Source organism: Bos mutus, chromosome 9 (genome assembly GCF_027580195.1).
Source record: "Bos mutus isolate GX-2022 chromosome 9, NWIPB_WYAK_1.1, whole genome shotgun sequence".
NCBI classification, from domain to species: Eukaryota; Metazoa; Chordata; class Mammalia; order Artiodactyla; family Bovidae; genus Bos; species Bos mutus.
This window is the reverse complement of record NC_091625.1, coordinates 81,168,471-81,184,401: the sequence shown is the minus strand read 5'-3', so window position 1 is coordinate 81,184,401 and position 15,931 is coordinate 81,168,471. Positions and strand designations below refer to the sequence as shown.

The 15,931-nt window shown below is 40.4% G+C and overlaps 1 protein-coding gene across 4 annotated transcripts in view; it reads right to left on the bottom strand.

The window, feature by feature from the left end:
- The window catches only part of PHACTR2 (phosphatase and actin regulator 2), a 222,528-nt gene that overhangs the window by 61,686 nt on the left and 144,911 nt on the right, over positions 1-15,931 (bottom strand). For all 4 annotated transcript variants that reach the window (XM_070376795.1, XM_070376793.1, XM_070376796.1 and 1 more), the window contains exon 3: positions 4,213-4,293. In XM_070376795.1, coding sequence (XP_070232896.1) covers positions 4,213-4,293 — 81 coding nt within the window. The remainder of the gene's footprint in view (positions 1-4,212; positions 4,294-15,931) is intronic.

Here is a 15,931-nt window from a genome sequence, read left to right as displayed (position 1 = left end):
CATTTTCTTATTTATGGAAATATTAAAATGTACTCAGGGAATTGTTGTATATTGCTGGCCAAAAAGTCTTTAAGTTGGGTCAATAATAATTTGAAAACATTAAGAAAAACTGTTAAGAAAAAAGCAATTAGAGGGCAGTTTTTAAAAATCACAACTGAAATTAAAATTAAAATTTAATGTTATCTAAACCATAATTAATTTAACACCCATGAATGTTTATAAATTTCTAGGAGTTTCTAAAGTAAGAGAGATTTTGCAGAAACTCTTAATTCAGTGATGCTTGAAAATTTAACACTAGTTCATATCAGGAAAATTATTAATGATAATATTTTTACTTAGCAAACTTGAAGAAATGTATAATAGAGCTAATTTTAGGCAAGTTTGATTAATTTTACTTTGGCAATTATTCTGAACAGAATGACCATCTCCTAATTTTTCTTTAAATATGATTGAATTGCTTTGGCTCAACATAAAATCCACTGGCTTTTTTGACAAAAACAAATATGGCATTTTTAACAAGTAAAATACATATAATGCAATCATACTTAAAATGAACAAATAATTGTCCCTCAGTCATGTAACTTCTAAGCACCTATAATCTGATACTTGTATAAAACTAAAATAGATAATAACTGGCAATGTTATTGCAAGTAAATTGTAACTATGTCAATAAAATTAAGGTAATAATTTTTAAAAGACTATATGACAAACCAAATAGAAAAGATCCTTGGTTCTTATTACTGGATCCCAAGAAATTTACTATTAAAAAAAGAGGGAGGGCGGGGAGACACAATATAATGTTCAGGTATTGGATTCAAAAAAATAAATAATCTAAGAATGGAAAACTTCAGACAGAATAGAAAACCATCTCTTTATATAAAAAAATCCTCAGTTTTTAGGTAACTCAAATACAAATTTATTTTTGTTTTCTATGACTTTTGCTAGTAATAAAAACATGCTGAAATCATGTTAATGACAATTTAATTCTATTTTAACCATTATTACATTAAAATTCTTTAGTAGATTAAATAACTAATTTTTAAAATTCAGAACAAAAATGCTAGAGAGAAAATTAAATAATTGTGGCATAAGAAGAAACTGGATTAGCACATGATAAAGAGAAATGGTCCGTAATGTATAAAGATACTTACTCTGAGATATTTATATGAAATAAAGCTAAAGTATAAGGAATAATAGAAAAATGAGCCATGTTTGTAATAAATATGGAATTCAAGAAGAAAAACAGAGGAGAACTAAAGTTATTATTAATTAACTTGTGTGTGTACTGAAAAGGTTTTCTAGTTTTTTGTGTTGTCTTAGAATTAAAATAAGTCCTGAGCCAGGCTGCCAGTTACAGTAAGATGTCTTACAGGAGCATTTGTATGCAAAGAAAGGAGAAAACTCAAAGAGTTCTAAGCTTAAAGTAAACCAAGAGATAAAGCATACAGAAATAAGTGGTTAAATAAGAAGCAAGAGAGTGTTTGAGGGGTTTCCTTCTTTCATGTAAACAGGTTCTTTGGGCATAGAGTTAACAGAGGAACAGAGACAAGAAGAAAATCATGAACGGAAGATAAGTGACTCATTAAAAAAGGCATCCCAGGAGAAAAGGAAAGGAGGCTGGCATGCAGACAAAACATCTGCATGCCTTCAGCTTAAAGCTAAGGGAAAAGAAAGGTAAGAACCAGAAGATGACTAAACTTGGATTAGACCGTGGACTTCTCAGGAGAGAAGGCCAATCACTGAATTTTTACATTCAAGTTAGATTTTGCTTATAAAAAAGGTCATCTAAGAGGAATAATACTAGCTGGGAGTAAGGGTATGGGGTGGAATGGGACGAGGTCAAACCCAGGGTAGTTGGCGGTATTTTAAAAGTCTATTTGGATGACCAAATAAAGGGCATAACTGACAAGCACTGTCAAGAGCTAAGGCAAGGTCAAGAACATCAAGGAAAGAATGAGCCTTGACTGGCAGAAGAGAGCAGGTTGTCACCAAGCACAGCAGTTTCCAGTCTCTGGCTAGGGCTGAAAACAGACTGAAATTCTCAAGATAATTGCTTTTGGAAAAATGACAAAAAACTATTTTCTACAGCCCTTGGCTGAAACGGGGGGAAGGAGTCTATTTACAATAAGCCTCACCAGGAACTTCTAAGTATTAGGTAATTTATGTAGTTCTATATAAGGGCCACGCAAAAAGTAGAAAGTAAAATTCAGTAATTGATGACTTCCCAAACATTAAACCTATTACACCATGCTTAGGTTAAAAACCTAAGCATGTTTGTTATTTTATGTTTTGAAACTTATAATGTTCAGTCTGCAAACATTAAATAAAAAGACTCAACAGAGTCAGACTTCTGGAAAATAAGTAAATGAAATTGCAATCTATCTTGCAAATAGCTTAACAGATTAGGCAAAATAAAAACCAAGCAATGCTAAGCATTTCCCTAAGCCACTTGTTTTTAGAAAAAGTAAATGCTTTTCTAGCTATAATTTTAAATGGATAAAAAAAGAGACCTTTAGTCTCTATGTTTAATATTCATTAACAGTTCTGGTCATAAATTTTTCCACTTCTTTTTCTTCCTTTAAAAGGTGTCCAAATAAAGGTTACCAAACCAGTGCAGTGGCCCGTCCCATAATGGTGATAGCCCAACACTGAGTTTTCAGTGGGACATGTAATTTCTCTGCCTTTTCCAGGAAGATAAGAGAGGAGGCAGACTTTGATACTGCAAGTCCACCTTCAAGCACAAAAATGTTAAGGATGTACATTTTTTATTTCTAAAAGCCCTAGGCAGAAAATGAATAGCTTCAAGGCTAACAGAAAATTAGGGGATACTTAAAAGTTCATTCACAAAATGGAGTGAAAGTGAAAGTCACTCAGTTGTGTCTGACTCTTTGCAACCCCATGGTATAGTCCAAGGAATTCTCCAGGCCACAATACTGCAGTGGGTAGCTGTTCCCTTCTCCAGGGAATCTTCCAAACCCAGGAATCAAACCCAGGTCTCCCATATTACAGGCGGATTCTTTACTGTCCGAGTCCAAAATAGAGTGAGAGAAGTATAATAAGTAAAATGCCTAAAATTTTGAGGGCTCAAGAAAAATACCATTATTTATTCAGGACTTCCCTGTTTTCTTTAAAGCAGGAATAAAATAGTAAAGCATCTCTTAGCTTCTTCTAGAATATTCAGATGTTGAATATCATGTCATTTGGATTTATGAATAGTGAATACCAAAAGACATTAAGCTCTTTGCAAGGAACATATTTTAGGAAAAGAGGAGTACTATTGTTTTGATTCTAAATTAATAGCACTTTATTTGTGCCCACAAAAGCACAATAATAATATTTTTACCTCAGTAAGCATTCAGGGGATGAGGTGAGGAAGGCATGAGGTAAACCAACATGTTGCAACAAAAATTTCATGAGTTTTATAGTAGGGGGAGCAATGAAGATTATTCACTATTATTTATTTGGAGAAATAACCAATCTTGGTATCTTCTTTTGAGGGTCTATCTCAGTTTCTATCTAATCCTTGTCTTTTTGAGCAAGATTACCCCTTGGGAGGATAGACGGATAAAGGGAAGAAGATTAGATGTAGGGGATAAAATACTTGGAAATAATAATTGTTAGTGACAAGGTGAGACAGATTTGAAGAAATGAAAAGAGAACAAAGCTGGGAAAATTACTTGAGAGATGCATAAAGCAGACTAACGTAATCTGCCCACTCATGCCTTGTTGAATGTACATGAGTGTATTATAGAGTATAAAGGACAAGAGGTCCGTTTATCGTGTCTTTTTTCTTTTACTGGTAGACTTAAGAAAGCAAAAGGCATGAGTTAAAACTTAGAGCTAAAACTTTGCATGTACTCAAACAATTGAGTTTTCTTGAAGAGACAGACTGAAGTTCAAGAACAGAGCATGAATCAGGTAAACATTTGTATCTTGTCTGTATCTCCTGCCACAGAGAAGCTCTGTTAGGCTTTAGGTTTAGGATGACATATGGTGAAGGACTCACCAAAAAGGTCATTGAATTTCTTCTTTAGAACACCTTAGATACCCGGCAGCCCACAAAGGCTGTCTGAATTAAAGCAAGATTCTCAGATTGTCATAACTTTATCTCCCGAAGACCATGATCATCTTAAATTTCAAAAGAAAATGAAAGAAAGAAAGATCAAAGAATGAAGGATCAAATTACTTTAAATGTATGATTAATTTCCTCACCTTGATCAGGCAATTCCTTAAGAACTCCCCTTCTTATCAGCTCCTCTCTACTTTGTCTTGTAGAAATCTTCCTTTCTAATACTTTTAAAAAGAATAAGCACAAGTAAGAATCTTCATTGTTTAAAATAATTATGAAAAACATTCCAAATAGAATTGAGTACATTCATTCTGTTCACTTGAGGACTCAGACCTCAGTTTTTCTAGCTGCCCCACAAACCACGTGAATGGAATCAACATAATCAGGATGGGCAAATGACCCAAGCTCACGATCTGAAGCCCAGTTGCTGTGCCTTGTCTTCCAAATGATGGTATTTGGCCTAGAATTCAGACACATTATCTCAAATCAACTATGGGGCACCAAAGCTACTTCTCACTTTGAAATATTCCTTTCTTAATGCATTCTAAAACACAGGCTTTTATGAATGGACAATGAATACAGAGGCTATGCATTCTTACATGAAAACAAACTTTCAGTAGACATTCAGGTAACTCATCTGAATCCCAGACAGAAGGACTACTTTCCAGGTGTTTTCTTTCTCATACCGTCTATTACAGAAGTCCGACATTTATGTAATTCTTTTCCCTGCCATACTCACAAGTTCTAGAGTATTCTGGAGTATTCCCTGACAAATACCAAGTTTTGGGAGGATGGAGTCAATTCATACTTTCACAGAATGTAATGGGACAGGAATCTCAACAGTGATTTTTCTTCAGGAAGAAATCTAAATTCCTGGTGTAACTTCAGAATGGAGCTTAGGAGCTCAGGATGAGACTTCAGTAGTAGTCACCCTATGTCTATAGTGTTAGTTCCTAAACCTTACATGTCATGTAACCACCAGCTGCAGTCCCCACTTTCAGGGGCCAAGAAGGTGTGTCAAGTTAACACAGGGTCGCACCATCTACGAATTCTCTGAATCAACATTCCTCACAGTGCATTCCACCATACTCTATTTCCTCCAGATGCCCTGTTCAAGAAAGCACGTTGACACTCAAAAAAGGGCCAGAGAAGGGGTCAAGCCAGGGCTCTTTCGAGGAGAAGGAAAGGTTCATTGGTGGAGAGCGGGTAGCCACAGCAGGACTAGATTCTGACTCTCCTAAAATTTCTACTCCTGGCCTCGTAATCTGTAACTCCTAAAGTCACCCTGGACAACATAATTTCAAGACCCAACCAGAACTCCATTACCCTATGCCATCAGTTCAGTTCAGTTGCTCAGTCGTGTCCAACTCTTTGTGACCCCATGAACTGCAGCATCCTATGCCATCCTTAGCACATACAAACAGAGCTCGTAATGACACTAATAACATGCCTTTTGGGGGTGCTCCAGGTGGCCTGAAGCTAGGACACTGGGGAGGGAGTAGGGAGGGGGCGGGGGTGCCTTGAATCAGCAGCTTTGTATTAAGCAATGACATGAACCCCAGAAGAGCTACAATGAGCATCTTTTGAAGAAACCGGAATATTTTTCTCCTTTCTGATAACTAGGAATTGTGTATCCTGGTTGCCAGAAAAGTCAGAGTAAAGCTTGATTTATACCACTGATTTCATATGGCAATTCATGGATGAATTCTGTTTCCTCCTTCTTAGGGACCTGACTTCATTTACATTTTATTTATAGCATATGTACTCTTTGTTCTAAGTTTTGTCGAACTTTTCTGGGCTGGGGCAGAATCACAGTGCAAACAAATGAGGAAATGAATGAGTGAATGAATGAAAAGTCAAAAGAATGATAATAAACATCTCATTTGTTCACATGAAGACACACAAAGAACTCCCCCTCCTTCCTTTAGCTCACTCACCCACCCTCCAACATCCCTTCCAGAAACAAGTGAGTTGGCAGTTTCAACAGAACGAAGTTCACTGGGTGTGGGGGCCAGCAGGAGCTCTTCCGTAGTGGGAGCTCTTGTTTGTAAAAAAGAGTGCTGTTACTTAAATGTAGCTTCAGTGAGTTCAAGCTTTTGTCAAAGAGGAGAGAACCCCCTTCAGCACAGGAAGCCAAATGCCACCCCCCAACAATGACGCTGGGGCCCTGCCCAGACAGAGCAGGTTCAGCAAGACAGACCCTCACCACTGCAGTCTCCTGAGGACGGTGCAACCCATTCACGCTTGACTGGGGCTCCAAGGCGTCTGAGACCTCTTGCAGCCAGGGTCTCAGCCCCCCACTTTTGGGGGGTGGGCCCGGATCATGCCCTCCCTCTCGCCCAGCTGTGTGCACTAAGCTCGAGGCTGCAGGTGCCCCTGGACACGGGCTGAGGCCACATCCTGGGAAAGCGAGGGCACTGCTGATACAGAACACAGTCACCGTGGCTGTCTGCCCCTCGTTCTCAGGAAGCAGAGCTTCTCACTGTGTGTGCTGCTTCGATAAAGTGCCCTAAAACCCAAAATAGTTGTCAGAAGTCCTGGATTCTAGTCCCAGAACTTCCACAGCCAGTTGTGTGACGCTGGGAACTCTTCAGGTTCCAAGGCTCTGATCCATTATCTGTAAACTGAGGGATGCAATTCAGTGGCCACTAAAGGACAGCCCATCCAGCTCAAATATTGGGTGATCCTGAATTATTAATCAAGGCCATTCTGTAATCTCTGTTTGTGCATGCGTGCCTCAGCCATGGCCGGCTCTTTGCAACCCCATGGACTGTAGTCTGCCAGGCTTCTCTGTCCATGGGGATTCTCCAGGCAAGAGTACTGGAGTGGGCTGCGATGTCCTCCTCCAGGGGATCTTCCCGACCCAAGGATTAAATCCAAGTCTCTTGGGTCTCCTGCACTGGCAGGTGGGTTTTTCGCCACTAGAGTCACCTGGGAAGTCCAATCTCTGCTTCGGGTACCTTTAAAAGCTTTCAAACTTGAACTTAAAAAAAAAAAAAATCAACAGAGGGCCCAGAAGGTATCCCCTTGTTTTTTTATTTTTTATTTTTTTTTCCCCATGTTGTTTCTGCCTTTCTATCATGGATCCCAGAGGATCCTTTAGTTTGAGAGTTACGTTTTCTGTTGCTTTCATTCTAATTTAATCTCAGCTAAAAATCCCCCCTCTTTCTTCTGTGTAAATACTGGAGCTAGAAGTGGCAGCTTGGCTTCTCGCCAAGAATCAAACTTGACAGCGTAGTTCTTTCGCGCTACCTCGCATAAAGGGGCCCTGATAGGAAAATGCCTTTGGATATTTGTTTGGTCTTTGGCTGAGGGCATTTTTAACACAGATGCAGATAACTGTGTCCTGGGCCAAGGAGAACAAACTGCAGGCGACTAAGCACGGAAGGTATGCTGTCAGGGCACCAAGTTCCAACCACCGTGCTCCCAGAACAAGTATCTCACTCTTCATCTTTTAAAATATGTGCCTCATGTTTACAGAGTGTCTGTCTGTTTGCAGAACACATTCACAAGACAGTTTTTCATGGGCCCAGAAGTGTTTTGCATTGGAATGAATCTGCGAGGTCATTCTAGTCCAACATGCCACACCAAGCAAGAGTCCTTTCAGGAACATTCCTGAGATGTGCTCACCTGTCTAAAGATATTTGAAGGCAAGAGGGTCCCTTTACAGCAGAGTCCCCTCCAGTTCTCCATCACTCTCACTTTATTCCTTGTAAGAAGGAATTCACACTTAACATTCAAAAAACTAAGATCATGGCATCCGGTCCCATCACTTCATGGCAAATAGATGGGGAAAAAAATGGAAACAGTGGCAGATTTTATTTTCTTTGGCTCCAAAATCACTGCAGATGGTGACTGCAGCCATGAAATTAAAAGACGCCTGCTCCTTGGGAGAAAGGCTAGAACAAACCTACACAGCATATTAAAAAGCAGAGCCATCACTCTGCTGATGAAGGTCTGTAGAGTCAAAGCTATGGTTTTTCCAGTAGACATGAGCTTGAGCAAACTTCAGGAGATAATGAAGGACAGGGAAGCCTGGTGTGCTGCAGTTCATGGGGTTGCAGAGTCGGACGTGACTTAGCAACTGAACAAAGAAGTCAACACTGCACTCAGTCCCTGTAGTTGTAGCCGTTAATCAAGGCCATGCTCCCCATTGCTCCAGACTTGAGCAAGTCATCTGTGAATGGAAAACGGCACAGGAGACACTGGGTCCACTGGGAGCAAAGCGTGTCGTGGAAGCCTCCTAGAATCTGATCCTAGGTATCCACCAGTTGCTCTTCAGCTCTGAAGCTCACACTCGTCTGTGCAACAACAGCACTAATACTGGGGGGATCTCACTCACAGCAGCAGCATACCCAGAATCTTGTAGGACACAGATCACTGGATGGAATAGCTGGGATTTTCCACGAAAAGTATTGTTGCCAGTTGAGTAAATGGCTCACAGTTACTCACTTTTATCCTAATTAAAAAAACACATGTGATTTTTACACCAAGGCCAAGGAAAACTATGATTTCTTTTTCCCTTTTCTTATAGAGCTGATTTATACTATTATATTAGTTTCAGCTGCACAACACAGTGATTCAATATTTTTATAGATTATACTTCATTTAAAGTTATTACAAAAACATTGCTATATTTCCCCATGCTGTACAACATATTCTTACTGCTTGGTACTTTTATACGTGATCGTTTCTCTCTCTTAATCCTCTACCTCATCTTGGCCCTCCGCCCTTCCCTCTCCCCACTGGTAACCACTAGTCGGCTCTCTATTTCTGTGTTGTTACATTCACTCATTTCAGTTTTTAGATTCCACATATAAGTGATAATATAGTATTGGTCTTTCTCTGATGTTTTTCACTAAGTAAAATAACCTCTGGGTGCATTCACACTGCTGCAAATGGCAGGATTTTATTCTTTTCATGGCCAAGTGGCGTTCCACTGTAAATATATCCCGCGTCCCCCTCCCCTTTCTTCCACTAATGAACATCTAGGTGTGTCCGCATTTGGCTGTTGTGAGTCACGCTACTGTGAACACTGGGGTGCATGTATTTTTTTCAAATTAGTGTTTTCATTTTCTTTAGATACATTCCCAGGGATGGAACTGCTGATTATATGGTAGTTCGACTTTAGTTTTTTGAGGAACCTCCCTACTCTTTTGCACAGCGGCTGCTCCAATTTACATTTTCATCAACAGTGTCAGAGGGTTCCCTTTTCTCCACATCTTGGCCAGTAATTCTTTGTGCAAAACCATGATTTCTGTTTAACTCCCCACCTTGGGTGACTTAAAGTTCTGATGGTTCAATCCTGAGTATAACAGTTCATGTTCTAAGTGAAGGAAGCACTGTGTCCCATTTTCCTGACTTCACATTTAAACTCTGGGTCTTCAAGTATTTGAAAAACTCTGGGTTTTCAAGTATTTGAAAAGGACTGATCTTCCAAACACTTCCAATAGACATCTGTCCATCTCATACTGCATAATATCTCAGCTCCTTGGCATGGTCTCTATGATGCCGCCCAACGCAGGATGGCCTTCCCCCCAACCTGATCCTCTCCTAACCACTCCCTCCCCTGGCTCTCTCTGCTCTAGCCCCTGCTGCTTCTCACCTGAGGCCAATCCCTGCCTGGTGGCCTCTGGCCTTACCGGATGAGATTTTTCAAACCCCACATGGCTCATCTCATCAATTCCTTCAAGTCTTTGCTCAAAGGTCCCCTTATCTGAAGTCTTTCCCCGCACACCTGATGGAGGACAGTTGGTTTCTTTTCTGATCTTTATCCTTAGCCCACAGAATGTGTCCTGACACATTTTGGGACCTACTACTCTGCTTAAGAGCAGGACTCACACTTACACAAAGTAGCAAGTAGGACCTACTCCTCTGTATAAGTGTAGCCTCCACTGACTGCTGTATTCCCATCAGTGCTCTGCGGGTTGCTGCATGCATGCGTGCTAAGTTCCTTCAGTCGTGTCTGACTCTTTGTGACCCTATGGACCGTAGCCCACCAGGCTCCTCTGTCCAGGGGATTCTCCAGGCAAGAATATTGGAGTGGGTTGCCATCTCCTCCTCCAGGAGATCTTCCCCACCCAGGGACTGAACCCGAGTCTCTTATGTCTCTTGCACTGGCAGGCGGGTTCTTTACCACCAGCACCACCTGGCTGTTGCAGGTTGTTGACACTTGGGGAAAAAAAAAGTGTATTTGTTAGAGGAAAAAAAAAAAAGGATTAAAAAAGTGAGTTAAAAAAGAAAATAGGCTAATAAGATCTTATTTTCTGCCCTTTCCCCACCTCCAGTCTAGAGAAAGTGCAGGCGAGACCTGTGGCTAAACTCTAAGAACAAGAGTCTTCAGTCTTCTCCCCCTTGGACTGCTTGGCTGGACCAGCCGAAAGGAAAATCCTCCACTCTCCGTCCTATGGCTCATCTGAAAAAGTCTCTATGTTCTGAAGAAGGGAGGTCACAGTGTGTAAAGGACAGACACCAGCCAACTAGCAGGGTGTAGCACACGATGGGGCTCATCATAAATTATAAGTGATTTATGGTGTCCTTCTGGGCACCAAGCCTGCATTCAGGGAAGGAGGCTGGGGCATATGCCTCCGGCTCCTTTCTGTGGACGCCTGGCCAAGATTTTATATTACTCTGGAAGTATCTGTGAGAATAAATCTTGCAGTCAACAAGCCACTTGTGTTTTCTTTTGGCAAGGAAAGAGAGTCCTAATTCTCGATTCTAACACCGTTTAATGTAGGAACAAAATAGAAGAGCAAATAGGAGACCATTAAATAAGCGGACCATGTTATCTTCTTGGTCCTGAGTACTGAATGGCCTTACTGTGAAACACAGACAGACACAGAGACCCGCTTGTCTTGGGTGGAAAGTGTTCTATAAGCGCCTGGCTTTGCTTTACCTCTCCCCAGTAGTCGGTACAGAAAGCAGAATGTCAAGAAATGGTCTCCTTTTTAAAAGACCCTTCACTAAGGCTTAGCTAAATCATTTAAAGAACTACAGCCCCCGAAATGCCACCCAACGGGACGTTTGCAAAAACCTTCCAAAACATCTCAAGAATGTCAGGCAGAGAAATAAAGCCAACATCTCCATCTCGAAACACTCAGGGGTCTGGCTGTTTTCTTGTTTATCCAGGCCACTCCCCTACTCACAAATCCTACGGACTCCAGAACAAGTCCAGCTCCTTGGAGCAGCAGCCAAGCTTTATAACCAGCCCCAAAGCGCCATTCTTCCCCCTAAATTTTTTTTTTCCATCTCACTTTTGCACAAGCCCAAAGTTAAAGTCAACCATTGCTTCTTGTCATTTCCTAAACACTTCCTGCACTAACCTCTACTCCGTTCCTTCATTTGTTTCCTTCTCCTATAATCAGGCTATTTCCCTCTCCCTCTCCACTGAAATCTTGCTTGAATTTTAAATCCTCTTCAAACAGCGCCCCCTACACGGCGATCTCACTATTCTGGTTGGTAAAATGTATAACTCCCAGCACCTAGAGCATTTTTTTTTCCCATTCAAGTATAGTTGATTTACAATGTTGTGTTCGTTTCAGGTGTACAGCAAAGTGATATATATATATATTCTTTTAAAGGTTTTTTCATATAGATTATTAAAAGATATTGAATATAGTTCTCTGTGCTATACAGTAGGTCCTTGTTTACCTGTTTTATATATATCAGTTCAGTTCAGTCGCTCACTTGTCTCCGACTCTTTGCGACCCCATGAATCGCAGCACTCCAGGCCTCCCTGTCCATCACCAACTGCCGGAGTTCACCCAGACTCAGGTCCATCGAGTCAGTGATGCCATCCAGCCATCTCATCCTCTGTCGTCCCCTTCTCCTCCTGCCCCCAATCCCTCCCAGCATTAGAGTCTTTTCCAATGAGTCAACTCTTCGCATGAGGTGGCCAAAGTACTGGAGTTTCAGCTTTTCATGTGTATATGTTAATCCTAAATTCATAATTTCTCTGTCTCCCCTCTCCTTTCCCTCTTGGTAACTGTAAGTGTATTATCTAAGTAGAGAAGTTTTAAATAACTTATCTGTGCCTCAGTCTTCTCATCTATAAAATGGGATAACAGCTGCTACTTTCTGGTTCTTCTGGAGGTTAAATGAGTTAAGAAGTGGAAATGTTAGATTAATACCTAGAATCTAAAAAGCACCGAATACATGTTAGCTATTACTATTATTGTTATTAGCTACTGTTAGCTACTATTATTAAGTTATAGAACTTACTACATTTTTGATTGTGTACTGTGTGTACAAAGTTGCATATTCACGTGACTCTAAGTCCAAGCCCTAAGAGGGAAGTTCTGCATATCATTTCATCTCCACTAAGCCAAAAACGATACAATGCACAGAGAAGATACTGTGCACTTCTGTTTTGTTTTCTTTTTACAAGGAGGCAGAGGAGGTATATCTACAGCCTTTTTCTACCTTTTCTACTCATCTTAGAAATAGCCCTCATGATATGTAGCCTTTGAGGAACCACCTTCCCCCCTCTGAGTCCATGTTACCTGCGTGAAGCAATCCCATCTCTGGGGTCCAAGACTCCCAGGCTTATCCAGTCAGAGCCCGGTATCTTACAGGTATTGGTGACTGGTGCAGAGAGGGGCTGTGTCCGAACCGCACCAGTGAGATTCAGGCCCAAGAACTTTGGTGGAACAACAGGAAAGAAAGGTGTTTTTTTTCTTCTGGATCTGTAAAACTAGCTGAACAGGCTTCAGGGCTGCTAGTAGTCAGTCACTTTGCCTCCAAAAAAGGAGAGCCTAACTTAAAAAAAAGAAGAAGGAAGAAAGAAAGCCAATACAGAGGAATACAGACTCAAAAGGAGGAGACAGATTCCTACTCTTGGTTTCTAAGGACCTGGATCCAACTCCATGCCTGAAGGTTGTTTGCCCCGGGGCTTCTTGGTTAAGAGAACCAATAAATTCCCTATTTGCTAAAGTCTGTTACCATTCATCAGCAGTGAAAAGCTTTGACTAATCAAGGTGTTAAACAGATGCTTTTTAACGCTAAATTTTCTTCCAGCAGAACCCAAGAAGTCTCTAGTTTTCAAGGCAGGAATATGAAAGAAGAACTATACAGACCCTCTTTTTCCCCCTCAAGGCCTTAAGAAAGAGGAAGGTGTCTATGGTCCCTTCTTCCTCTTGGGAAATCAATGTCACAACTTCCTCCAAAAACATGACAGCTAGCATCTGTTTATTTGGTGCTTAGATAGCATTTTTGTATTTATTTTCTCATCAGTCCTCCCAGTATTCCTGAAAGACAGGCTAATCAATTATTATTCTTATTTCTCTCAAATAGATAAAGACACTGAGACTTAAGCCAAACATGTTTTCCAGTCACAGATTTATAATCTGGTTGAACCCTAATGTGTCTGAACAAAAGCCCACCACCTGCATTCTCCATCCTGAATTGATAATTACAAAGATTTCAAATTTCTCAAGAGCTACAATGCTTTTTAATTTTCCTTTAAGACATGAGACAGAAGAAAATCTTTTTTTTCCCCCGAACAATTAAATGAACAGTTATCATAGCTTTGTTTCAAGGCATTAAATTAAATTTTATAAAAATAATAGGTAATATTTTGTACAGGTAATATTCATATTCAGAAATTTAAAAATATAGTACACATTTGGAAGTCTTGCTCTTATTGGTCATTTGTATATTCTTTCATTGTTTATGCACATATAAACATATCTAAATATATATTCTAAAGTTGAAGTATAGTTAATTTATAATGCTATATTAGTTTCAGGTGTACAACACAGATAGATATTCAATATTTCCATAGATAATACTCCACTTAAAGTTACTAAAAACAATGACTGCATTTCCCTATGCTGTACAATATATCTTGTTGCCTATCCAATTTTATACATAGTTTGTGTCTTTTAATCCCATACCTCTTCATTCTCCCCACTAGTATCCACTAGTTTGTTCCCTATATCTGTAAGTTTGCTTCTATTTTTTAATATACATTCATTTGCTTTATCTTATAAATTCTGCATATGTGGTAACAGAGATCATCTCAGAAGGAAACCTTTTTAAAGTTAATTTTCAATGGGCAATTTTTGAATAGTAGTACACACTCATAGTTCAGATTATAAAAGGATCAAGTAGAAAAAAAAATCTCACTTTCTTTCTATTCCCTACTGGCTCTCACCTTGACCCCACCTATTCAAACTGAACCTCACCTTTACTCCACAAGCAAATAACCACTTTTATTAGTGTCCTTGTATCCTCCCAGACTTTCTTAGGCAAATTCAAACATTCATTTTAATTTTTCCCTTTTCTACACAAAAGATAGGATGTTTAAAAACTGTTCAGCATCATTCTTTTTCATTGAACAGTTATTAATGCTTCTAAAATTTCAGGCGACGGAGCTGAGATGGAAGAGGTGATGGCTTTTGCCTTGTGCAAACAGCGTAGCAGCTGAAATCCTTGCTGTTTCCAAAGGGGTTGAGCTGCGAACAGCCATGGTAAATCCATCCAAAGGGACTCATGGGGTTTATTCCCAAGGGATAAAGGTTCAGGACTAGAACAATGAGCAAGTCCTCGATCCCAGATGGGCCAGGAAGTACAAGTGATCTCAGGAGAGTAATCAGAGGCCAGGATTTGTGAGCTACGTGAAACTCCGCTTGTCATTCCCGCTTCCAGGCTGACTCTCGTAAAGTCAGGAGAGGCAAGATTGCACTAGACAGGTGCCCTGGGGGTTCACCCCGTTTGATGGAAAGTCTCTGTGTTTCCATTTCTTGTTTCTTCACATTCAAAGAGAGTCAACTCCAAACAGTGTGAGACCAGCAAAAGCACAGATGTGTGATAGAAGGATAATGATGATCATCCTTAGAGTAATTAAATTCTAACCTCCCAACAACAGGCTAGAGAAGTGACCGAAAAATGAATCTCAGCTCCGAATGGTGAAGAGATATTTTAAGCTAAAAGACTGTAAACAATACCCGTGAAAGAAGAGACACCTAGAGTCTGAACTTCTGATTCTGACACACTTCCCCATAATCTGCTTTAAGACAGTTTTGCCCATTTCAGGGATTTGACACAGATTGAAATGGGACAATGTCTCATTTTAACACTGATCGGGTAGCCAAATGACAAGCCAAGAGCGGATATGAAAGAGACCTTAGTAATACTAAACTATAGGAAATTAGGGGGCTTGCCAGGTGGCGCAGCGGTAAAGAAGATGCAGCAGTAAACAATCTGCCCACCAATGCAGGAGACACCAGAGATATGGATTCAATCTCTGGGTCAGAGAGATACCCTGAAGTAAGAAATGGCAACCCACTCCAGTATTATTCCCTAGAAAATTCCCTGGACAGAGGAGCCTGGCGGGCTATAGTCCGTGGGGTTGCAAAGAGTCGGACACAACCGAGCACACACACGCATTCAAAATTAAGATATTCTCGCCCATTTAAATGGAGAAGGCAATGGCACCCCACTCCAGTACTCTTGCCTGGAGAATCCCATGGATGGAGGAGCCTGGTGGGCTGCAGTCCATGGGGTTGCTAAGAGTCGGACACGACTGAGTGGCTTCACTTTCACTTTTCACTTTCATGCATTGGAGAAGGAAATGGCAACCCACTCCAGTGTTCTTGCCTGGAGAATCCCAGGGACGGGGAGCCTGGTGGGTTGCCATCTATGGGGTCGCACAGAGTCGGACACAACTGAAGTGACTTAGCAGCAGCCCATTTAAATATCAAATTCCATTGTCCAGGATTAAAAGCATCTGAAAATTAGGCCAATTTTTAAAAAAATATTTAACAGCCTGCTTTTTTTAAATTGGGAAAAATTTGAAATGTAACTGAGATACAACACTATATCAATTTCAGGAATTTAGCACCTATTTAGTTAGCCTATGAC